The sequence below is a fragment of the Lissotriton vulgaris genome, chromosome 7, assembly GCF_964263255.1.
Source record: "Lissotriton vulgaris chromosome 7, aLisVul1.2, whole genome shotgun sequence".
In the NCBI taxonomy this organism is placed as follows: Eukaryota; Metazoa; Chordata; class Amphibia; order Caudata; family Salamandridae; genus Lissotriton; species Lissotriton vulgaris.
In genome coordinates, this window is record NC_141695.1 from 257,847,015 (window position 1) to 257,872,621 (window position 25,607).

General features: G+C 49.3%; 1 protein-coding gene across 1 annotated transcript in view; it reads right to left on the reverse strand.

Moving 5' to 3' along the window:
• The window catches only part of SCN1B (sodium voltage-gated channel beta subunit 1), a 385,196-nt gene extending 360,917 nt beyond the window's left edge, over positions 1–24,279 (reverse strand). The window contains exon 1 of the mRNA XM_086930043.1: positions 23,638–24,279. Coding sequence (XP_086786169.1) covers positions 23,638–23,677 — 40 coding nt within the window. The 5' untranslated portion in view covers positions 23,678–24,279. The remainder of the gene's footprint in view (positions 1–23,637) is intronic.
• Between the last annotated feature and the right edge of the window lie 1,328 nt (positions 24,280–25,607).

The window sequence follows — 25,607 nt, forward strand, 5'->3', positions numbered from 1 at the left end:
AGCCAGCGCATGCGCTGCTCTGGCGAGACATTTAATAGCTGCTTCAAAAAGCTCTACCTTGCCGGCCACCAGTTAGCTAGAACGCGCACAAGTGAGCGCGACGTGCACAGCACTTTTTCCGGTCGCGCGCGCATCACCACTCGCGTTTTTTTTTTGTTTAATGCTTGTTATTTAGAGAAATCCAGTGCCCATGATGCTGCCGACTGCCTCCTGTTGCCCCATGGTTGCAATCATGTTTTCACTTGCTTTCTTATCTGCAGGCACACTAATGCACGCAGATAGGCTCACTTGTAACAGTCGCTACGCCTGCCTCACGCCGCCCTACTTTCCCCCTGCTTAGCGCATTAATTCCAAATACTTCATATTTTCAGCACCATTTGGGTGCACTTCTAAATATATTTAATGGGTTGGAAAAACATTCAAATTTAAGCCCAGTTGCTGTTACCAGTTCATTTGGTAGCCTTTCCATTCAAATTACCCAACTTCCACTTAGCAGCTTGCCTGGAGAGGGGTCTGTTTCTGCCTGGGAGAGGATGCAGAATTAATCTCATACAATGACGATGACAGACAATGTTGCCCGTCACCACATCAAGTGAAGAACGCAGGGCGCTCTGCTATAAATTCCTGCAATAGGATTAATGCACAGAGGAGGCTGATGGAGGAAAGATGTGCTCATGTTTACAGACTGCTGCCACATCAGAAAGGAAAATGAACATGCACCCCCCTGCTTTCACTTTTCCCTTCGCGCTCATCTCCTTCACGTAGATGCGCTTTGCTGACAGCCTTTTCTCAGCTCCCCGCTGTTAGCCATCCACCAGGATCCCATTTAGAAGGGCGCGTGCGGCGAATTCTTGTTTTTAATTGATTGTATCACTTTGAGGAGCACTCGCTACTAGCACTGTTTCTTTGCGCACACGACACCCGCTTCTCCCCGACCACAGATCGTCTCACGGCCGCTCGTGCGAGGCTAATGATTGTTTACATAGGCGTATGGTCTAAGTGAGAAATCTGATGGAGGTTGACGTCACATTCTTTTTTCATTAAACCAAAACCGTTCCTATACTCGGGAAGGAGAAAATACGTTCCCAGACGCAGCAGACCACTGCATGTGCGGCCAAATAATTCACAGTAAAGCCTGTGTTAGGCCTAGGCGGCAGCACCAGCACACAGCAACACTGGTGCGCGGCAGCACCGGTGGATGGCAGCACAAGCGCACAATAGCACCAGTGCTCTGCATGCTTCCCCTTCATACTCTGCCTCTGCTGGGGACAGTATCAATGGAGGAGCCGAGCTGCACGTAATGTTATCTTACAATCACACCCTGGCGAGATGCCCTGTGAGCATGGCCACGAGTTTCCATTAAGAGCAAATGGCCATCCGTTAACATTTTTAGGTGAGCAGCTGCACTTAAAAGCTGTCTCTGTCGTCACCCCTACTCTGAATATGGCCTCGGCTTCCAATAATGTACAAAATCATACAGTAAAATGTTTCTCGCTTTTCAGGAGACTTTACATAAGCACCACTTACGTTATACGAGGACATATTCTGTTTTTGTGGCCTCTGGAGATTAAGTATTTGCCCAGAATAACAGGATGTTGAGCCAATGCCAAGACTCAAACACAGTTTATCAGTCCATAGTTTTAATGTGCACGGTTCTCATGTGCTCTTGGCTACTAGACTGTCCCAGACTCTATGATCTCCTCCAGGGCGCCCACTGCAGCTCGCCTCTATTTTAGGCTGGATTTCTCTAGCCGGGGTGGGCACTGTCACTGTTTATGAAGCTGATGTCATACAGGGGTTGCCACTGCCCACTGAGCTCTGTCATCACGCCCCGGTATACCCTACCAGCTACTGCACCCCACTGCTGGTTCGATGCCCCTCAGCGTACACCCAACTCTTGGGCCATGGACACCAACTACCAGTTTATGAGCTGAAAGAGCGGCAAAGTATTTCCAGTGCTGTGAGCGGGGCTTTATTTGTGGGGGTGGGGACGGCTGCGGTGCAAGTTCTAGTTAACAATTGGTCTTCACCCTACAGATGGGCCAGCCAATAGATTCACAGAAATAGCTGAGTCGAGGGCCTGGCTTGGCTCTAAGTGCCCATGTTCGAGCTGAGCTCTGAAAGTATTTGGCATGTAAATCATGCAACACATTTGTAAAAATATGACATCCCGTCTAAGTTCGAACTATTTAACACGCTGAAGCATTTCACCCAAGTACATGAAATACATCACCACTTCCCTGCAAACTCTGCACTGCTCTCAAGATATAGGCTTCAGACTGCCTTGCGTAAACAACAGAATGCCACTCTGCAGGAGAGGAATCAACTGATTACACACTGAAAAGGAGATTCAGCTGTGAATTGATAGAAAGTCCAGAGTGAAGCATAATACGGAAATATAGAGCAGAGCGCCAGCGAAATTGGCGGGCTTTGCTATCCTGCCTTGATGTGGTCATATATTTAACCAGGCTCTTCCTCAGCAGCTTACAACTTTCATTTTACTGTGTTTCCATAAGCTGCTTTCAATTGTTTCCTCCGGCTGCTTTCCTTCCCATCCCATCCCCTGTGTCCCTTCATGCTTGTTTCCAAATATTGCAGCCAGTAATCTCCTGCTCCAACTGTTAATGCAGGAGGTTCAGGCCCCTTTGGCAGCTTTCCAGTTTGCACTCCAGGTCTGGTATCAAGGGAAAATCTATTCATAAGCAGGGATGCCAGGGAACTGCTCCTGCTAACAGCTGCTTTTACCTATCTCACGTGGCCCTGCTGCCTCCTACCTACCTATCTGCTCTCTCTGATATCTCAGGGGTCAACATTGGGCACTGCCAACACTCGTGATAGCTGTACTGGTACAGGTCCTGATTTCAGCAACATCACAGTGAAAACTGCCCTAGCTGCACTGTACTAGCACTGAGTTCCTTTCACTAAACGACCTCGCAGTGGGCACTGCCCTCACTACAATAGCAAGCATTGGCATAGCCAATAGGTCTCGCCTTTGGGACCTTATTAGTGTTTAGCCATGCAACAGTTAATGTTGTTGCGCCAAGAATATTGTGCTGCATAACTAAATACTTATAAGGTCCCAAAAGCAAGACCTATTGGCTTTGCCAATGCTTGTTAATAACTAGTGATCAATTTGAGATGGAAAAACAGCTACATTTTTGGTAAAATCAGTAAATTATGCAGCCAATTGTGGATTATGTGGCAAATGCACCAGAACACTTCCTTGCAATGCAGCTGCTACGCTTTCAAACGTACAATCAGTCAAAAGCAGCAAACTCATATGTCTAAAAAATAAAGTAATGCGTGAGGTACCGGTGGGCCTGGAACTAGTGTATTCAGTTTACTGAAAAAATGTGTGCCGAACAACACATTTCGGACATGGCAGTCTTTATCAAACGCAATCTAGTCCCCCTTCTCAGTCAGTGCATTGTTTGGTGTTCAAGTGCAGGAGTCACTACGGGATATTTTGGCCCACTTTTTAGAGTAACTAGGTAGCATATGTTTCAACTAGGACAGACCGTGCATCCATTCTTGTCCTGTTGAAGACTATGGCGTAAATTATTGTGTCTGGGTCGAAACATACACTGTCCCTCTTTCATGGGAATATGTGCCTAGATCAGTCATATTGAGGGACAATTTAGCATATCAATTACTGTGTCTTGATCAGCACCCATTATCACAGCCAATAAAATTGATCAAAGAGTTGTCATTCATTATCACTAGTCACCTTATCACAACTCCTTTGAATGGGGCTGTTTCTCTTTCTTTCGGCGTGCCTTTGGTACTTTTATTGGTAATAAGTGTCTACATAAGCCTTTTATAATTTATCTTTATATATATATGCATGTGGACCATGAGTTTCATTCAGATTTTTTACATATGGGTATACATTGATGATCCCTAAAAGTGCATGTAAAGTATTTCATGAATAACTCCAAGGAACCATTGCTGTATAGATTAGTAAAGTCAATGAGGTACAAGAGTGTGCGGTATACACAGCACTGCCTCATGTTGCATACCATTTTCCATTTCTCTCACAGACCACCCTTCAGTGTCAACTTTTGTGATGTGTGTTTGATTATACGAACTTAATTAGAAAGAAGAGTTGAGTATTTGGAAAAAGTTAGGGCTTTTTAGCTTTTCAGCACTCCAAGTGGTTGTGAAGGTTTCTTATTCTTACTCAGTCTAGAATACAGAATTTGAATATCTGTACCACAAAAGCTGTACCACCTGTCCAACACTTAATATGATTATTGTACGTACTGCCCTTATGTCTCTTTGCTCCATCTTATAGCCCATTCCTACTCGTTCACTCCGGTTTATAAATGAGCTGTAATGTATGTACTATTTGATTCAATGCCTATTAGATTCCCCATGTCAGACTCATGTTTTGATGTGTTACCTTTGCCTCAAATTGTAAAGTGCTCTCATATCCTTTGGGATCAAGTCTGCGCTATATAAAACTTTATAAATAAATAAATAAATACTGAAATTTGGGGTGGTTGGAAGAGGAGCCAGTCTGGATCTGACTGTGCTAAGTACAGTATGCATTGTAAGACAACGGGTCCATTGTTATAGATGGCCCTAAGACCAATGCAGATTGACTTGAAGGAACGTTGTCTCACCACCACTGCCAGTGAAATGTTTGAAGAGTTGGAGAGATGTCACCATCACAGAGGCTGACGTTTAAGAGCTGTCTGGTACCTGGATGCACCTGGGCCTAGCATAGTGTAGGTTTGATTGAGAGAACCAAGTCATAATCATGACGGGAGAGAACCAAGGCAATAGTGGCCCATATAGTGTTCCAAAAAGTAAGCTGTGGAAAAATGTGACACCGTCCTTCATAATGAAGAAGAAGCAGAATGTGGGCACCTAGTGTACCTGTGGAACATGGATGGGTCTGAGATCAATGATCACTCACAGATTTCTCGGTTCTGTAATAGGGTTCAGTGGTACTCTAAATTCAGGTTGCTGACAGATAGTGGGATTGTGCTTATTGCAGTTTCCACATTTAGGCCCACATGCATCAAAGCAAAAACCAGTCGCAAACGGGCAGATTCTCAGAATCTGCCCCTTTGCGACCGGAATTTTTGCATTTGGGATGCATCATCCCAAATGCAAAAATCGCAATTTAAGTATTCTCTAAATTGAGATTCCTTAAATTGCGATTGCATTTAAGGAATCCCAAATTGAGATTCCTTAAATGCAATGCACCAAAGTAAAAAAAATTGCGATTTGGCTAATAGGAGTAGCAAATTACCATGAAGTTCAACTTCATGGTAATTTGCAAAACTTTGAAAAATGCACTTTTGTGCATTTTTCAAAGTTTCATGTTGCGTACACACATGCCCTAAGGGCATGTGTGTGCGCAACATATGTGCACAGATCAATTTCAGGGGTGCAAAAGGGTGACCTTTGGACACCCCTGCACCCTTGAAATTGCATTCTCAATATGCGATTCGCTAATTGCGATTCACAAAGTGAGAATGTCTTCCCATTTATTCCTATGGGCCTCTAGGCCCATAGGAATGAATGGGGAGGTATTCCTTAATTGTGACTCGCAATTTGCGAATTGCAATTAAGGAATATTAAGAAATAGCAAGTTTTTTAGCGATTTCTTCAGGCATAGCCTTTTGCTACTCCTTATTAGCGAATCCTTATTTTTCGCTAATAAGGAATCGCAAATGGCATTGTTGATGCATGTGGGCCATAAAGCTCAGTGTTTTTGGAGCCAGGATTTAGGTGATTTCACAACATCCGCTGATCCCTACTTGTGGTAAGAATTGTTCTAGTTCTAAGAACACTTGAGTGCCATCAGTTTTATTTCATTGGGTGAGGTTGAACGATGTTATGAAATCTTGCAGAGGCTGAGATAAGTGATGAATAGAGTGAAGGTATGAGCGACGTCTGCAAAGAAGTGAAAGGAGAAACCGCGTTTATCCGAGCTCTTTTGAAAAAATAAGATGATGTATGTGCTTTGGTTTGTCTAGATGTTTATTTACATCCATCAGTGTGTTCATTGGAATTTATTGGTTTGTTTATATCTCTAGCTCTTTCTCACACTTCCTGCACTCATTTTCAACACTCAAGCAGAGTTATTTGAAGACAAAAGGTTGTGCTGTCATTGTTTTTCCTTTTTGCTAAATAACCGAGGAGGGATCCTACTACTTAGGCTTGCTATTGTGTGTAAATTATACAAAACACCATTGTGCACTGCTCGGTTTCTAGCATAGGCAGATGCCTACTCTAATGTCCTCCTACATCATGAAAGTGTGCAATATATAATAAACACCCATACATTTTGCACTCTAAAAACTTGCACCAATGGTTTATTTTATTGGGAGTTACAGCTTTGGCAAGTGACTATCCGTGAATGCACGGAGGCGTATGGACTTACTGACCCCTATTGCGAGATTCTCTTGCTCCACTCCTAAACCACTCTACCAAAGGAAGGATATGTTATGACTTTTACAGTAAAATCCATACTTGGGAACTGTTTTTCATTAGCTTACAACAGTAGTTATTAAGTGTAAGAAATTGGATTAATATTTGGGGTGAGTAACTACCCACCTCAAGGAATAATTACAAGCTCCTCAGGTTGAATCCTCTAAGTTGCCAGATTTATCTGAGCCTAACTCCTAAGCAGCTATGGTACAGTGCAGAGAGGCTTAACTTATGGCAGTGTGTAAAGTGTTTAAGCAGGATGAAACAAGTAATAAAGTCAAAATTCAAATAATAACAATCCTAAACTGGACTGGAAATTTGTTATAAACAAAATCATACCTAAATGACAAAGATCCAATAAGGGGGACTGGGGATATGATTTTTTAAGTTGTAAGCATAACTAGCACCAAAAAGCTCTATGTGCGGATGATAATCAATGGTCCTGGTAGACCAGCACCTAGGCTCAATTTGAGGCCAGCCGAGGGGGAACGCGGGTAGTATACACCAGTCAGGTATTTTCCGGTCAAAGATATTACTTTTTGACTTAGAGCCTGATTTAGATCTTCGCCCACAAGTTACCCCATCACAACGGTGACAAATATCTCGTCCACCAAAATATAAATCCCATTATATTTTCCGGGATTTCTATTTCGGTGGATGGGATATCAGCCGCTGTTTTGAAGGAGTAACACGTCCACCAAGATCTAAATCAGGCCCTTGGTCTTTTATGTCCCAATCCACCTCAGGAGTGCACTTCCAAAGCCCCCACGACCTCAAGGGAGGCATTTAGAGACTCAAAGGATGTCTGGGAGGACAGAAGCAATGTTCTCCTCCAGCAACCAGACAGTAGACATGCTACAATTGTCTTGGAATCCTGTTCTCTCTCTTTCAAGTGTGCTCCAAGTGTTACAAGTTGCTCAACGGACCAGTCAAGCAGGAGTTGACAATGTGTTGTCAAAAGGACGCGCACAAACCCATCCGCATTTTCTGTTGAATTCAGAGTATTCATCTCTGTCCATTCAGGTCAGCCTATATTGTGGGCTACTAGACCTACATCCTACAAATCGGGGTCACCACTGGACCCTGCTCCTACCCAGGTGTTGAGCCCTCTCGCCCCTCTTGTAACTGGCCCTTTACTCTCAATCTGGAATACATTGTTACTCTCAGGTCAGTTCCCTACCTCATGGAAGCAGACTATGCTGATTCCCATCTTGAAGAAGGTTGACGCCGACCCCTCAGTGTTCAGCAATTATCGTCCTATTTTGCTCCTCCCTAAGCCAGCTAAAATACTTGACAAAGTTGTGCAAGAGCAATTAGCCGACTGTCTTGAATCTAGACAACTTCTCCATGATTCTCAGTCCAGTTTGTGACCAGGCTTTAGCACGGAGACCGCACTACTTGAGGTGTCTGAGACCATTCGTGAATGCGTGGATGCAGGCGAGGAGGCCATGTTGGTGCTCCTCGACCTGTCCGCGCCTTTTGATACCATTTCTCATGCTATTTTATTAGATAGACTGTTCAATCTTGGTATACGGGGTACTCCTTTGGCCTGGTTCAGATCTTTTCTGATGGGTAGATCACAGGAGGTCTTCCTCTGGCATTTTGAGGAAAAACCTCTTCTCTGCGGTGTCCTGCAGGGCTCGGCACTGAGCCCCCGCTTTTTTAATGTCTATCTCGCTCCTCTGGCTGAAGTAGTCGAATCCTGGGGGGTCAGAGTGATCTCTTATGCTGATGACACTCAGCTTGTGTTTTCCTTTAGAGATCACTCTGACGGCAGCTTGGCCAACTTTAGACGCTGCCTTACCAACATCTCCTCTTGGATGACTTCCAACACCCTTAAGCTTAATACTGATAAGACCGAGGTATTATTTTTCAATCAAACTGCTCCACCTCCTTCTCTATTGTGTTGGCCATCGGAGCTTAACCCCCCTCCGGTACCAGTCAAATCAGCTCGTAACCTGAGTTTTCAATTTGACAATGAACTGTCCTGTAAAACGCAAATTAATAAGATCACCTCAGCCTGCTTTGGTAAACTCCGTATGATTAGGAAAATTCTACCTTTTCTTCCCCTGGACTCGCGCAGGACCGTCATACATGCTCTAATCACTAGATTATTCTAATAGCATGTATGCGGGAGCCCCAGCATATTTGATTAAGCGGCTCCAGACTGTGCAGAATGCCGCAGCTATGCTGATATGCAACATCCCTTATCGACACTCACTCGCCCCATATTTGATGAAACTGCACTGGTTGCCAGTTACCTACCGGATCCAATTTAAATCGTTGGTCCTGGCCTTCAGGGCCCTTAACGGCCTTGGCTCAGCCTATCTCAGAGGCAGGCTAAAGCCCGTTCAGTCTACCCGAGCTCTCAGATCTAAACATCTTCACCTCCTGCGCTCCCCTCGCTTTCGCCGTTCTAGAACGGGGGGTAAAGCCTTTGCTGTGGTGACTGCCAAATTGTGGAACAGCCTTCCACTGGGCCTACGGCTGACCACATCTGAAACATTGTTCCAAAGCAAACTGAAAACCTGGTTGTTTTCCAACCTCTAGCCGCGCCTGACCTTTCCGCTGCCCCCTGTCCGTAGCGCCGGGACACCCCCGTTCGGAGTAGCCGTGCGCTTTATAAGCTTCTAAATAAACAAGCATTGGAAATGCAATAGGTCTCGCAGTAGTAAAGTTTGAGCTATAGGTGTTATTTATTTTTTTGTTTTTTATTTATGTGTTGTTTTTTCTAAATAGCGAAATTAATAGCTTTCTTCTTTACAAAGCCAATAGTTATAATTTTTGTAAATGTGACACCTCTAGCATTTGTAAAGCAACATGTTTTGTATTAACGGGACTTATATGTGACTTATATGTATTGAAATAAAAAAAATCAATGGCTTTAAAAAAAATTAATAATTAATACGTAAATAAAATGGATTTTATTTTATATTGCCAATAGCTTAAAGTTTATTAAATATATTTAGTTTAAGATGCTGTGGTTGCGCTGAGTGAGGGTGAGTGAGGGTGAGGGTGAGTGAGGGTGAGGGTGAGTGAGGGGTTGAGGGTGAGTGAGGGTGAGGGGTTGAGGGTGAGTGAGGGTGGGTGAGGGGTTGAGGGTGAGTGAGGGTGAGTGAGGGTGAGTAAGGGTGAGTGAGGGTGAGTGAGGGTGAGTGAGGGTGAGTGAGGGTGAGTGAGGGTGAGTGAGGGGTTGAGGGTGAGTGAGGGTGAGGGTGGGTGAGGGTGAGTGAGGGTGAGGGGTTGAGGGTGAGTGAGGGTGAGGGTGAGTGAGGGTGAGGGATTGAGGGTGAGGGGTTGAGGGTGAGTGAGGGTGAGTGAGTGTGAGTGAGGGTGAGGGGTTGAGGGTGAGTGAGGGTGAGGGTGAGTGAGGATGAGGTGTTGAGGGTGGGTGAGGGTGAGTGAGGGTGAGGGTGAGTGAGGGTGAGGGTGAGTGAGTGTGAGTGTGAGTGTGAGTGAGGGTGAGTGAGGGTGAGGGAGAGGGGTTGAGGGTGAGTGAGGGTGAGGGTTTGAGGGTGAGTGAGGGTGAGGGGTTGAGGGTGGGTGAGGGTGAGAGAGGGTGAGGGGTTGAGGGTGAGTGAGGATGAGTGAGAGTGAGGGGTTGAGGGTGAGGGGTTGAGGGTGGGTGAGGGGTTGAGGGTGAGTGAGGGTGAGTGAGGGTGAGGGTGAGTGAGGGTGGGGGGTTGAGGGTGAGTGAGGGTGAGTGAGGGTGAGTGAGGGTGAGGGTGAGTGAGGGTGAGTGAGGGTGAGTGAGGGTGAGTGAGGGTGAGTGAGGGTGAGTGAGGGTGAGGGTGAGTGAGGGTGAGGGTGAGTGAGGGTGAGGGTGAGTGAGGGTGAGGGGTTGAGGGTGAGTGAGGGTGAGTGGTTGATGGTGAGTGAGGGTGAGGGGTTGAGGGTGAGTGAGGGTGAGTGAGGGTGAGGGGTTGAGGGTGAGGGGTTGAGGGTGAGTGAGGGTGAGGGGTTGAGGGTGAGTGAGGGTGAGGGGTTGAGGGTGAGTGAGGGTGAGTGAGAGTGAGGGTGAGTGAGGGGTTGAGGGTGAGGGGTTGAGGGTGAGGGGTTGAGGGTGAGTGAGGGTGAGGGGTTGAGGGTGAGTGAGGGTGAGGGGTTGAGGGTGAGTGAGGGTGAGTGAGGGTGAGGGTGAGGGGTTGAGGGTGAGGGGTTGAGGGTGAGTGAGGGTGAGGGGTTGAGGGTGAGGGGTTGAGGGTGAGTGAGGGTGAGGGGTTGAGGGTGAGTGAGGGTGAGTGAGGGTGAGTGAGGGTGAGTGAGGGTGAGTGAGGGTGAGGGGTTGAGGGGGAGGGGTCGAGGGGGAGGGGTTGAGGGTGAGTGAGGGTGAGGGGTTGAGGGTGAGGGGTTGAGGGTGAGTGAGGGTGAGGGGTTGAGGGTGAGTGAGGGTGAGGGGTTGAGGGTGAGTGAGGGTGAGGGGTTGAGGGTGAGTGAGGATGAGGATGAGTGAGAGTGAGGGTGAGTGAGGGGGTGAGGGGTTGAGGGTGAGTGAGGGTGAGGTGTTGAGGGTGAGGGGTTGAGGGTGAGTGAGGGTGAGTGAGAGTGAGGGTGAGTGAGGGGTTGAGGGTGAGGGGTTGAGGGTGAGGGGTTGAGGGTGAGTGAGGGTGAGGGGTTGAGGGTGAGTGAGGGTGAGGGTGAGTGAGGGTGAGGGGTTGAGGGTGAGCGGTTGAGGTTGAGTGAGGGTGAGGGGTTGAGGGTGAGGGGTTGAGGGTGAGTGAGGGTGAGGGGTTGAGGGTGAGTGAGGGTGAGTGAGGGTGAGTGAGGGTGAGTGAGGGTGAGTGAGGGTGAGGGGTTGAGGGGGAGGGGTCGAGGGGGAGGGGTTGAGGGTGAGTGAGGGTGAGGGGTTGAGGGTGAGGGGTTGAGGGTGAGTGAGGGTGAGGGGTTGAGGGTGAGTGAGGGTGAGGGGTTGAGGGTGAGTGAGGGTGAGGGGATGAGGGTGAGTGAGGGTGAGGGGTTGAGGGTGAGTGAGGATGAGTGAGAGTGAGGGTGAGTGAGGGGTTGAGGGTGAGGGGTTGAGGGTGAGTGAGGGTGAGGTGTTGAGGGTGAGTGAGGGTGAGGGTGAGTGAGGGTGAGGGGTTGAGGGTGAGTGAGGGTGAGGGGTTGAGGGTGAGTGAGGGTGAGGGTGAGGGGTTGAGGGTGAGGGGTTGAGGGTGAGTGAGGGTGAGGGGTTGAGGGTGAGGGGTTGAGGGTGAGTGAGGGTGAGGGGTTGAGGGTGAGTGAGGGTGAGTGAGGGTGAGGGTGAGGTGTTGAGGGGGAGGGGTCGAGGGTGAGGGTGAGTGAGGGTGAGGGGTTGAGGGTGAGTGAGGGTGAGGGGTTGAGGGTGAGTGAGGGTGAGGGGTTGAGGGTGAGTGAGGGTGAGGGTGAGGGTGAGTGAGGGTGAGGGGTGGCCAACATCGCTATCCTCGTTAAACCAGTTGGCTCATCAGTGTTTGTCAACAGTGCGCCTTGTTGAGTAAGCAGAAAGAGATCGACGCCGGTTTGATAATGCCACAGCTCTGTGCTAACAAAAATGCGGAAAAAATAAGCATTTAAATCATTGGCAAATTCAGTAAGCAGAAAGAGATTGACGCCGGTTCGATAATGCCACAGCTCTGTGCTAACAAAAATGCGGAAAAAAGTAAGCATTTAAATCATTGCCAAATTCTACGGAAATTGATTGCAAATGGGAGCAGCTCTGCTTGCAAATCCTCCCTCCGTCGCCCAGGCTGCTGGACTGGAATTGCAGCAGCTAGAAGTGAGGAAGAAAAAAACAAGCAGCAGAGCACGGCGTCAGTGTTGGCATTGATGGGGGGTAGGGGGGAAGTGGGGATTTAAAAAAAAATGCGACACGGCGGGCAGGGGAGGGGGCGGAGCGGGTAAAATAAACAAACAAGACGGAGGGAAGAGAGGGGAGGGGGGAGGAGAAATGCGACACGGCGGGAAGGGGAGGGGGCGGAGCGGGTAAAATAAACAAACAAGACGGAGGGAAGAGAGGGGAGGGGGGAGGAGAAATGCGACACAGCGGGAAGGGGAGGGGGCGGAGCGGGTAAAACAAGACGGATGTGCACGCGCCTTTAAGCTCAATGCGCATGCGCATTGAGCTTAAAAGTCACGGGCACTGCAAGGAATCGCCACGATTCCTTGCAGTGGATAAAGAGTGGATAAGCCCCCATAGTCTCGCTTGCTCGATGCGCATGCGCATCGACAGGCGAGACCTAATAAATAAATACATAGGTATGATTTATCAATATTTAATAAGGAGGTTTTGACCTATCACAGAAATCATTTTTATAGGTCGAATTTCAGTTTTTGAACTGCTAGAGTCAGGCTGCGACGGTAGGCCTGCAGACATGTTTTGCCACTGTAGTGGATGCCACAATCGGTGCTGCTGTTCACTAGTAGCATTTAACTTCCATGACCTGGGTCCACTTCAAACCATATCCTAGGGATTTATGGGCAAGTTAAATATGCCAATTAGGAGTATGCCAATGTTTAAAGTGAGAGCACAGGTACTTTACTATGGTTAGCAGGGGGAAACTGCACACAGTCCTAAAGTCAGCAACGGAAATAGAGTCCAGCAAAGGTGAAAAATCCTGGGTGACCATGTAGAAAAGGAAGATTTCCTTAAATAAGAATTTTTCAATCACTGACACAATAGATTTGTTCGTGCTAGAACGAAAATGAAATAATGCCTTGGCTGTTTCCAATTAGATTTAGTTGTTCCTCTGATGCAAGCTTGAAAGCCTTGAATAAAAGTAGTTAACTGGTTCATATGTCTGTGCTTGCCTATTTTATGCATCACTGTGTTTGTGTGTAAGCTGGGTCAATTGTTTTTTATGCGTGAGAGTGCCTCTTAGCAAGTGTATAAGTATTTGTGTGTGTGATTGTGTGTGGGCACGCGGGTGTTTGTCACAGTGTGTATGAGTGTATGTGGTGGTTTATATGTGTTCCATGGCTTGTGTTTAACAATTTGCGCGTGAGTAATTTATCTTGGTCCCTTTGTACTAATGTGTGAGGGTGGGTGAGTGTTCAGCACTCTTGTTCATGCGTGATCGCATCCCATCAGGTAGAATTCTATAGAGTATGGACAGACAGGTCAGTAAAAGAATGTACAAAGACCACCTAAAGACGCCTGTGAATTATATACATGTTGTAGCGATGCAGCACATAAAATATGATGAGGCGATAAATAAAGCGGGCCCTGGAGGCAGCCGGCCTGGATTGGAACCAGGAGATTTATGGGAAGGAGGTGGTTCTGGGAGGCTCGTGCTCAAGCAGAGTCCGTCTCAGGTCATCCTGCTCCCAGGGCAACTCTAAATGTTTCTAAATACCATCCACCCTTTCCCTGTGCAATCCTTGATTTCCTCAAAGTCAATCTCCGGGTCTCACAATATGTATAATGGTAGAATGTCATTTTCAGTAGTTCACTTTTTCTTAGTTGTCGACGGCGTTTCGACCCTAATGAGGATGTAGGGTCTCTTCAGGACCTACAGTTTTGTGGGACATCTGGTGAGCTGAGGTCATGTATATTTTCTAAGGCTCCTTTAATACCCTCAGACGTGTTTGTACACAGGAATTGCAAAAAAAACACATACTCCATAGGGGTAAGTCCCAATTACAGCCAACGCTTGCCGTATCTTGACCAGCCATCATATAATCACCAGTAATAACAATAACGGACTCTACCAATGGACTAGTTAAACTAAAACACACACTTTTCATTTTTTTAGCTGTCCCACAAAACTGTAGGTCCTGAAGAGACCCTACATCCTCATTAGGGTCGAAACGCCGTCGACAACTAAGAAAAAGTGAACTACTGAAAATGACAGTCTATCATTATATAGATGTTACATATTGTGAAAAATAAAGTGGTCGCTTTTTTGGATAAAAAAACTTTCTTTTTGAAACCTTGTCACATTATGTCACAAACGCCATTTCTATGTTTTTGGGTTCATAATATCACTTGGGACACATTACACAACTGTAAATAACCTTTGAAAATTTAGTGTAAGAATTGTGTCCAATGTATATGGAAATTAAATATAATTTCCTTTGAAAATCACTTATCTGTGTTTTTTGGCCTTTTCTCCCTTTTTGCCATCTCACCTAAACCCTGCATATACATGCAAATTTTCGCTTCTTCTTGATCGCACTAACAAGTATTACTCGACAGGAGCCATTGTTTTTCTTATAATACTAAGTCACAAGGAAGCGCTTCTATTTCTCAAGGCAATCCTCCCTACTCCCTGGGAATACCTCCCTACTCCCCAAGCATGCCTTCCTACTCCCCAGGCATGCATCCCTACTCCCCTGGCATGCATATGTACTCCCCGGGCATGCCTCCTACTGCCTAGACATGCCTTCCTACTCCCCAGGCATTCCTTCCTACTCCCCAGGGATGACTCATAAGCCCCAGACATACCTTTCTACTCCCTGGGCATCCCTTCCTACTCCACAAGCATGCCTACTACTCCAAAGGTATGTCTTACTACTGCCCAGGAGTGCCTTCCTACACACCAAGTCTCCCAGGCATGTCTTTCTACTGCCCAGGCCTACCTTCCTACACCCCAGGCATGCCTTCCTACTCCCCAGGTGTGTCTTCCTACTGCCCAGGTGTGCCTTCTTTCTACCCAGGTGTGCCTTCTTACACCCAGGCCTACCTACCTACAGCCCAGGTAGGCCCCCCTACTGCCCAGTCGTGCCTTCCTACACCCCAGACATGCCTTCATACTGCCCAGCTGTGCCTTCCTACTGCCCAGCAGTGCCTTCCTACACCCCAGACATGTCTTCCTACTGTCCGGGCATGACTCCTGCTCTCCAGGCATGCCTTCCTACAATCCAGACGTGCCTTCCTACACACAGGTTTGACGTCCTACTCCCCAGGCGTGACATCCCACTGCCCAGGCATACTTTCCTACTCCCCAGGTGTACCTTCCTACTCCACAGACCTGCCTTTCTACTCCCCAGACGTGCCTTCCTGGTGCCAAGATGTGCCTTCCTACTCCCCAGGCGTGTCTTCCTACTGCCCAGGTGTGACTTCTTTCTACACAGGTGTGCCTTCTTACACTCCAGGCCTACCTCACTACTGCCCAGCCGTGCCTTCCTACTCCCCAGCCGTGCCTTCCTACACCCCAGACATGCCTTCCTACTGTCCGTGCATGACTCCTGCTCTCCAGGCATGCCTTCCGACTCCACAGACCCGCCTTTCTGCTCCCCAGACATGCCTTCCTGGTGCCCAGATGGGCCTTCCTACTCCCCAGGCGTGTCTTCCTACTACCCAGGCATGCCTTCCTACTCCACAGGAGTGCCTTTACTACTCCCAAGGCATGCCTTCCCGCTGCCCAGGCAGTTCTTCCTACTGCCCAAGCATGCCTCCCTACACCCCAGGCATGCCTCCCTACACCCAGGGTATGCTCAGACGTGAGTCCCTTGTTCACTTGGCCACTGGATTCAAGATAGACTGGCTGATGAGGATTATGAATCCGAAACCAGTCCCAGGATGCTTGTTTCCGGTCCAGGGAAGACTTGGCTTGGCAGTTCGGGCTGCACTGTTCCCATGAGGCACAGGGTCAGACTGATTTGCATATAGCCATGTCTGAACTGGGGTGGCTGAGTGAACTAAAGAATGGTGATGGATTAAACCCAGATAACTTGACTGGGGGTGAGTGTTTGATTTGTTCAAACGCTCCGTCCATCATCCCCTTTTGTATCGCTTTGTTCGCCCTAAGTGTGGCAGGGTATGCTCAGACGTGAGTCCCTTGTTCACTTGGCCACTGGATTCAAGATAGCCTGGCTGATGAGGATTATGAATCCGAAACCGGTCCCAGGATGCTTGTTTCCGGTCCAGGGAAGACTTGGCTTGGCAGTTCGGGCTGCACTGTTCCCATGAGGCACAGGGTCAGACTGATTTGCATATAGCCATGTCTGAACTGGGGTGGCTGAGTGAACTAAAGAATGGTGATGGATTAAACCCAGATCACTTGACTGGGGGTGAGTGTTTGATTTGTTCAAACGCTCCGTCCATCATCCCCTTTTGTATCGCTTTGTTCTCCCTACACCCAGGGCATGCCTCCCTACACCCCAGACATGCCTCCCTACACCCAGGGCATGCCTCCCTACACCCAGGGCATGCCTCCCTACACCCCAGACATGCCTCCCTACACCCAGGGCATGCCTCCCTACACCCAGGGCATGCCTCCCTACACCCCAGGCATGCCTCCCTACACCCCAGGCATGGCTCTCTACACCCCAGGCATGCCTCCCTACACCCAGGGCATGCCTCCCTACACCCAGGGCATGCCTCCCTACACCCAGGGCATGCCTCCCTACACCCCAGGCATGGCTCTCTACACCCCAGGCATGCCTTCCTAATCCCAAGGCCTGCCTTTCTACTACTCGGACATGACTCCTTCTTCCCTGGCATGCCTTCCTACTCCCCATGCATGCCTTCCTGCACCCTAGGCGGGCCTCCTTACTCCCCAGGTGGGCCTCCCTACTCCCCTGGCATGCCTTTCTAGTCCCAGACATGCCTTCCTACTTCCTAGGCGTCTTCCTACACCTCATGCGTGTCTTCCTACTCTCCAGGGGAGACTTCCCACTGCCCAGGCGGGCCTTCCTACCTCCCAAGGCATGCCTTCCTACTCCCCAGGCATGCCTTACTAAATCCCAGATGTTCCTTCTAACACTCCTGGCGTGTCTTCCTACTCCCTAGGCGTACCTCCCGACTGCCCAGGCGTGCCTTCCTACTCTCATGACATTTCTTCCTACACCCCAGGCATACCTTCCTTCACCCAAAGCATGCCTTCCTGCATGCCAGGCTTGCCTTCCTACAGCCCTGGCATGCCTTTCTACAGCCCTGGCATGCCTTCCTACAGCCCAGATGTGCCATCCTACTCCACAGGTGTGCCTTCATATAGCGGTACAAAAGAGGGTGGTAATGGACGGAGCATCTGTACCAATCAAACACTCACCACCAGTCAAAAGATTTGGGTTTAATCCATCACCGTTCTTTACCCCACTCTGCCACCCCAGTTCAGACATGGCTATATGCAAATCAGTCTGACCCTGTGCCTCATGGGAACAGTCCAGCCTGAACTGCCAAGCCATGTCTTCCCTGGACCGGAAACAAGCTTCCGAGGACCGGTTTCTGGCATTCCAGCCGTCGCCAGCCTGGCTTGCTTGAATGCAGTGGCAAAGTGAGCAAGGGACTCACGTCAGAGCATACCCTGCCACACTTATGGTGGCCAAAAGCGGTACAAAAGGGGGTGGTGATGGACGGAGCATCTGAATCAATCAAACACTCACACCCAGTCAAAAGATCTGGGTTTAATCCATCACCGTTCTTTACCCCACTCTGCCACCCCAGTTCAGACATGGCTATATGCAAATCAGTCTGACCCTGTGCCTCATGGGAACAGTCCAGCCCGAACTGCCAAGCCATGTCTTCCCTGGACCGGAAACAAGCTTCCGAGGACCGGTTTCTGGCATTCCAGCCGTCTTCAGCCCGGCTTGCTTGAATCCAGTGGCAAAGTGAGCAAGGGACTCACGTCTGAGTATACCCTGACACACTTATGGTGGCCAAAAGCGGTACAAAAGGGGGTGGTGATGGACGGAGCATCTGAATCAATCAAACACTCACACCCAGTCAAAAGATCTGGGTTTAATCCATCACCGTTCTTTACCCCACTCTGCCACCCCAGTTCAGACATGGCTATATGCAAATCAGTCTGACCCTGTGCCTCATGGGAACAGTCCAGCCCGAACTGCCAAGCCATGTCTTTCCTGGACCGGAAACAAGCTTCCGAGGACCGGTTTCTGGCATTCCAGCCGTCTTCAGCCCGGCTTGCTTGAATCCAGTGGCAAAGTGAGCAAGGGACTCACGTCTGAGCTTATGGCGGCCATTGACTAATCCCTGTTTGTCCAGGCAGACTTTCATCATTCAGAGATGGATAAAATGAATGCCATTGACATGGGTACCATAAAAAACACCCCCTTGCATCAGGGGCACCCAGAGGAGTATATGGCAACCTGCACATACCCACTACTGCTGCATTGTTCCTTCTGTCAGCAGTCCTTCCTGCTCCAAAGGCGCTCATTCTTGGCCACTCTATTCCTCAAACCTACTGGTCCGCCCATCAATCCTGCCCACCAATCAATGCCCCGTTGAACTGCCCTTGATAGGCCTCAGGGTGGTACACATCTGGTCTCCTCCACAGATTGCTTTTGAGCAGTGGGGGCGGGGCGGAGTTGGAGACGGGATCTGGCGCTGCAGGCATCGGAGACCGGCCTGCCTTCCAGACCTGTCCTTGCAGGAAGACTGGACATTAGTGATATCCGGTTTCTGAGACTGGCCTCTCGGCCATGCCCATGGGCGCTCAGGTTCGATCCCTCCCTTGACATGACCCCGATAGGAACTCTGTATTTTGGACACCTGAGCCTACCCGTGGGGAACCGCACCTGGGACGCTGCACCTCCAGTATCCTGGACAGGAGCCACTTCGCCACATCTGTGCGGTGTGTAACGCCGCCCGGGGCCATCGCTTTGTTGAACTGCTGCACTGCTTGGGGAGAGAGAGGTGAGAGGGAATCAGGGGTGGAGCGCTGCAGGGACTCGCATTCCCAGGAGTCCCTGCTTGACCTTTGTCATCTGGTCTGCGCCCCCTGACTGCCCCGCCTCCCGGACGCCATTTACTACTTATATTACAAGCTCTTGGCCACGCAGCGCGGGAGCGCGCGGGAGCGCCGGGCTAAGCCCGGGCAAAGGGCGGGCCCTCTGTGGCCCTCAGAGGCCAGAGGAGACCGGACCGGGCCTGTCCCCTTCGTTTTTGACTGTAAGGTAAAAGGTGTCACTTGGTCAGTTTAAAGCCCTCGTTATTTATTTGTTGTATTGCTTTTAAAGACTGTCCTGCGGATCGACTACCAACATGTCACCCAAGCTGCCTTCTAAGAGCTGTGTTATGCAGAGGAGCGAGGTCACTGGGCCCATGGATTGTTATCTAGAAAGGGTAACCTCAACTATCACCCATGAATTAGACAGATTAGAGCAACGCTTGCCCACAGACGACGTGTTTTGCAATCTCCCCGCAACACAGACGGCTGATGTAGTATACGGATCCACCTTGCTTGACGAACTGAACGCCCTTTGTAAGACCCAGTATGTCGCTGCAGACTATGTAACCGAGACACTCCATGCCCTGGTCAGCCCATTAGTAACTCCACATGCCCAGTCCACCACGCCATTAATGATAGACTGTAACACATCAGATGCTCTTTCCCCATCTCCGTCTGTAAAAGTGAACAGTAATCATGCTGAGCCTCTTCATATCCCACCCGCCAAAAGGAAGCGACACGAGACTACATGCTTCGGGGATGAAGCCAAACAACGAAAACTGTGTCCAAGCTCCCTAGCAACGACTACACCTATCCCGTCAGCGGCTAAGAGACATAATAGTTTAGATTCTCCTGCTCCTACTTCCCAGGCAATTTTATTGGACCTCATAGAACGGCTTGTTACTTCTATTATATCCCCACTGATAGCAAGGATAAATAGTCTGGGAGAAAAGCTCAGTGAGATTGAGACGAAAATTAGTCCCAGCATATCACTAATAAAGAACGTGGCAGAATCCAGTCAGGAACCCATCCTACCTGCCACTACGGCACACAAATTGGCTACTCAAAGCAATAATTGTGGGAATAAAACAATGGCTGAACATAGGGCAAATCGGAAAAATCAAAATGCAGATAGCCGATCCGTTATAACTACTACAACTCAGAGGCTCTGACCCAAAGTAAGGTCAACACTAGCCTCAATTCCTCACACTGTCAAAGCCGACAGCAAAGGTATCAACTCCGGCAGAAGTGACCATATAAATTTAACCCCTATAGCCGCCCCTTTTGTATGTGTTCTCACGGGCGTCCCAGAACTAAAGAAAGGAATACCGGAGAGACAGCATGACTTAAGAAATAAAGTCAGCTTTTGGCTAACGAAAAATAGACCTTTGCCACCTAATATTGACGGCACGATAGTAAGTGTAAGAAGGGTGGGTTGGTTGGGACCGCTCCCTAAGGACATTAAAGGGGACCTTGTCCTGGTAAGATTTAGAAATGAAAATGTAGTCCCCTATCTACAATCCTGGCAGCCCCAACTGGGAGATGGCCAAATATCTACATGGCAATTACATGACTTTTACCCTAGGGCGTGTTATCACACCCCGCCAAGACCAATAGTAGAGAGTAACCATCAGAGGGTCAGAAATGTATACGTACAATATGGTTATAAAATGCCGACTTCAAACCATTTTTACTTCCCCCGAATACATTAATTTAGACAGGGGAAGCCCCTAACTAATTTGATGTTAAACTTTGTAAAAAACTGTTTCTTTTTAACTGTGTAAATAATTATTTGTATCGAGATGTAATTATTGTGATTGTTTTTAATAATCTGTATGCTTTTATGATTTATATTTTTTAAATCGAATAAAGCTTAATTGAATTGAATTGAAAATTGACCCCGATAGCGGCAATGTACTGAAATAAAAGCAAGGGGACATGAGCTTCGGGCAACGTCACCGGCGAATGCTAGAAGACGAGCTGGACTTCACAACCCATAATGCACTAGCGTGACCCCCTTATATTGCAATCGAGACCTGGTAGGTCCAATAATAGATGGAAGGGCCCTGATCAAACAAAGGTGTACACCTACCTCCTCTGCTCTTAAAGCAAAGAACGAAGCATAGTTTAACGTTTCGACACTAAAGAGTTTTAGTGTTAAGAGATGCCCTCGGCAGCGTCACATGAACTGTGAAGGCCTAGCACGCTGGTAATGTAGGCAAGCAGGGCGCGTCCGGGGCAGGACGGTGCAAACACTCCGCGGATGTGACGCAATGCCTGATCCGCTAGAGGAGTGTGGCCTGGTGCTGAAGCAAGGCCTTACGTCCGGTGACAGGAGGAGGGAAAGTGACGTGTCTGCTGATACATCCAACCGTAATGACACCTGTGTAGTTGGCTACTAGGCTGTCTACCGCTAGTGCAAATCGTATGCTAAACATCACTGGTTCGCTTTTCAGCAAGACTGAGCATCACCAGAGCAGCCATTCTCAGCGTGAGAGCCGCCGATGACGTCATTTGTGAGCGGCTGCTTGTCAAACCAGAGAACCACACAGTTTCTATCATTCATGCAATGCGTGACTACAATTGTTCATCTTGCTTTCTGTTGCGTGAAACAGTGTGACGCGAACAGAATGTTTCTGTGACATCACACCAGGATTGCGTCACAACAGAGCTACTCTTTTACTCTGGCGATGTAAAGAACCCGCAATCACGTCACTAACACTAACACTGATGCCTTAATACAATGCGTCTAATGACAGACACAAAAAAGTAATTTACTACAGGGGTACAATACACTGCAGAGATGCCCCTTTAACATTCACGTAATTAGTTACTCCGTTTAACTGGTAATCGGTGTATAGAAATAAACATATGAAATGTTTTTAAAAGCACTCGGTGCTGGCGTTGAGGCTTTCCGTGCTGCGTCTGGTGGAAAAATCAACTGAATGAAAGGGAGACGACATAACTCAGCCAATTGCAACCTTGAGAATAACTCGGCCTTCCACCTTTTTCACCCCTGACCATATTTATTTTAGCGATCGCCAATTTTATTTCAGGAAATAAATATGCACAAATGTTCCAGTGTGTATGTAGTCTTCATCGCCCTCCTTGTAAGTACCTCAGCTCGTAGCCTTTCCTTGCTATTTGTAATAACACGCAACCAACCCTGCAGATTCGTTTTCTTCGGATACTTCGCCGTTAGGTATTTGGGGTACCTCTGAGAAAAGGGGATCTCTGAAGCCACAGCTATTTTACTCTCGCTTCTCTTGGCGCCCCCACCGAGATGACAGCTCCCCCATTCACTTGGATTCTTCTTGCAAGAACTGCTCAAAGTTCGACGCATCCATTATGCCATCTGCAGAGGGGCCGGCGCAGTCCAAAGTAAAGTTCAGAACCCCAGGTTTTGCTGCCGTTTGTTGCAAGCGTCTTCACTGGCGCCACTGCGACTCAATTGCGGCCGGAAAAGCACACTTTAGTCCTGTTCATGCAGTGATTTAAATGGGCAGGCACTGCCGTGTACAGAGTCCCTGCACTTCTGTCATTTGTAAGGGAAGGTACCGGCACTTCTCTGCGGAGATGCACGACCTCAGATAGGAGAGACCAGCACTTCTCAGTCACAATCACGGATCATAGGGGGGTGCCTGCACTTCTGTCATTTGAAAGGGAGGGTGCCGGCACTTCTCGGCAGAGATGTGCGACCTTTGAAGGGAGAGACCAGCACATCTTTGGCGCAAACACGGATCATAGGAGGGGCACCAGCACAACGATTCGAGGCCTCTACGCTCAGGGACGGAAAGGGACGGGGGGGGGGGGGGGGAATTCGGGGGGGGGGGTGGGGTCCCACTACAGGACTGGCCCGGGATTCACTATGGTGAGGGCCCCCTGGGGCCCAAGAAAGGAACATGCCCACTGCTGTTTTTGCAACGTAGCAGGCAGGGACAGACCCACTTCCACCGAGTGATTGTGGGCCTGTGACCGCCTCTCTTGAGTTTGTAAGAATCTCGGTGAAAATATTCTGCGTCATGGAGCAGCAGGGTGGGGGGAGGGAGAGGGTTGTTTGTCCACAATGGACGAGGGATAGATATCTGGGCAGGTTTCACATACCGTGCTCATATACATCACATGCCGCGTTAAGTGTCTACTTCATGTTACTTTTGAAGGACTTGGGCCACCCTTCAATCAAATGACCAATATACACTCTGTGCATTAGCCTCCAGTCATCCCCCCATGTTGGCAAATGCACTCGAATGAGCCATTTGTAAAAGTGCTTTCCATTCAGTTTGATACCACTTTAGGACTTGGAAGGTAAAGCGATTTGCTCAGAATCACACAATGTGTTATCAAGTGGAGAAGACGCCAGGACTATGGCCCTTGAGAAGACTGCTCGGTGGGAATTTGACCCAGCTTTCCCCCGCAGCCCCCACCACCCTAATGCATGTTTAACTTATTTTTAGAAGAATTGCACTCTTTTAGAAAGTTTGGAGACGTTTTTCGTCTTTTAAGTGCTTTTAATAACTCTGTCCACCCGTATGCCAAATGAGGTTATCTCTGTGTGACAAAACGTGTCCCCCAGTTATACACGCATGAAGTCTCATGTACTCACCCATGACGAGGCACAGTAGAAACAGTACAGGCGCTGCCATGATCGCCCAGCAATCACCAGGCCGAGGCTCCGCGACCTTTGACCTTTCAGCTGGTATTCCCTGTAAGTTCTCGATCCAGGGCTGCGTGCCCCCTGGGACCCTTGGCACCTGAGAATGTTTCTTAGGAGTTCGGTTCTGACGTCCCACTGCAGTTACCTCTCGACCCCTCGAACCGCGCCTGCGCGAGAGTGCCAGTCGATCCCTTGCAATGGGACCCTTCAAGGCAGGTGTATTTATAGACACGGTGCAGGCACGGCTCCTCGGCCGGCCACAAGTCACCCGGACAGGATTCCCAGGCTGGGCCAGCTGGTCCTCTCACTGTCCACGTCCAGAGTACGAGGAGAGGGCGACGGTGCAAGACTTTCCTTCCGCCCAGAACCAACGAGTGCTGGGAAGGAAGGTCGGGCTCCACTGACCCGGAATTCCCGTGAAGTCACTCCAGTGAGATCCGCAGATAAACTCCCCTTGTGTTTTTGGTAGAAATATGATTTAACTACGAGCTCACGAAAGCCTCTTCTCACAATTGTGTAAGGTGCCTGGTGGAGTCGGGAGCTCGAGCGCCAATGGCATGTGGTCGCCAGACAGCGTTCCTCGTCTGGCCAATGCCTTCTGGTTCAGGTGTCTGGCAAGGAGTCTGACATTCAAAGTTAAGGCCCCACTCTTCTGGAATTCTCTTTGGCTTCAAAACTTTGGCACTTATTTGTGTGGGGGTGGGAAGAAGGAGGTGCGGGCTTGAAAGGCGAGGGGGTCAAAAACTAACTAGTATAAGCCCTTCTGTCAAGTGTTCTCTTACCACCTCCGGAAGGGCTGCAGTCTCCTCACCTTTCTGGTCGCCAAGTGGAGGGTTTGGTGGAGCCTCTGCTCGCCTGGTCTTGCTTGAGAGCACAGTCAGGTAGCAGTAAGTACCACTGGAGCTTGTGGAACACTTTTGCGCCCCCACAGTTGTACCACATTCCATTCAGACGTGAGTATGGCAGCGGACAGGGGCAAGGTACTCTCACGACCCCAAGAGGCAGGACCTGGCGTGAGGGGCTCAGCTCGGCGAGGATGACTTTGGAATACTTCAGTGTTGCTGCGCACTGCGGGCTCAGTCGTGCGCATCTCTGGCGTTATTCGTGTAAGCGTTGCGCGCTCCTGCGCCGGTGGCTAGGGCTCCCACTCGTTTCACGCCGTTCGCCATTGAGCCCCGCCACTGCTCTTGCACGCACCGGGCAGCGGCACCCCGGAAAATGTTGCGGCAGGGTGACGTGGCACCCCTCCCGCCTCCCCTTCGATGACGGGCACCCTCGACCCTCGGATCAACAGGCAGCAGAGCGCAGCGTCGAGCGGATGAAAGGATGGCTTCAGAGGAGCCCGCGGGTGGTGATGTGGGCGCCAGTCCCCCGCACAGGGCACTTTCCCGGCTCGTCGTGAGGCATCTCTCCGCCCGCACAGCTGCAGCCTACCCCGTCACTTTCCCTGCCTGTCACTCCGCCTGACTCACCGAGGCAGGGGGCGGGATGGATGGAGCGCCGATAAGGGTCCTTGTTATGCCAAACACGAGCCTCGCCGGGTATAATGTGCAGCCGGCTACGAGCTGTTCTCCAAGTTCACCAGTGCGCAGCCCTCCTCCGTGCGCACCGTGAGGGAGGAAAGTCTCGGGTCACCGGCAGCCGGATCCTGCCGGCGCGCGTAACTCGGGATGATTTAAAGAGGATGACGACAGTTTGTAATAGCTCCTCTGCATATCCTCTCTTCTCTCCTCCCCACAATCATCTCCTTTCTGTTGTACTTTTCCTGCTCCCTCTCCTTATCTACAGTCCATCCCACATCATCTCTTTTTGTCTGTTCTCTCTCTACCCCTCCTCTGCCTCCTTCTCCCGCTGGCGCAGACCAATCTGCTTGTTTCCTTTCCCTCCACTCGCGTGGCTCTCCGGTCGCACTGCAGAGG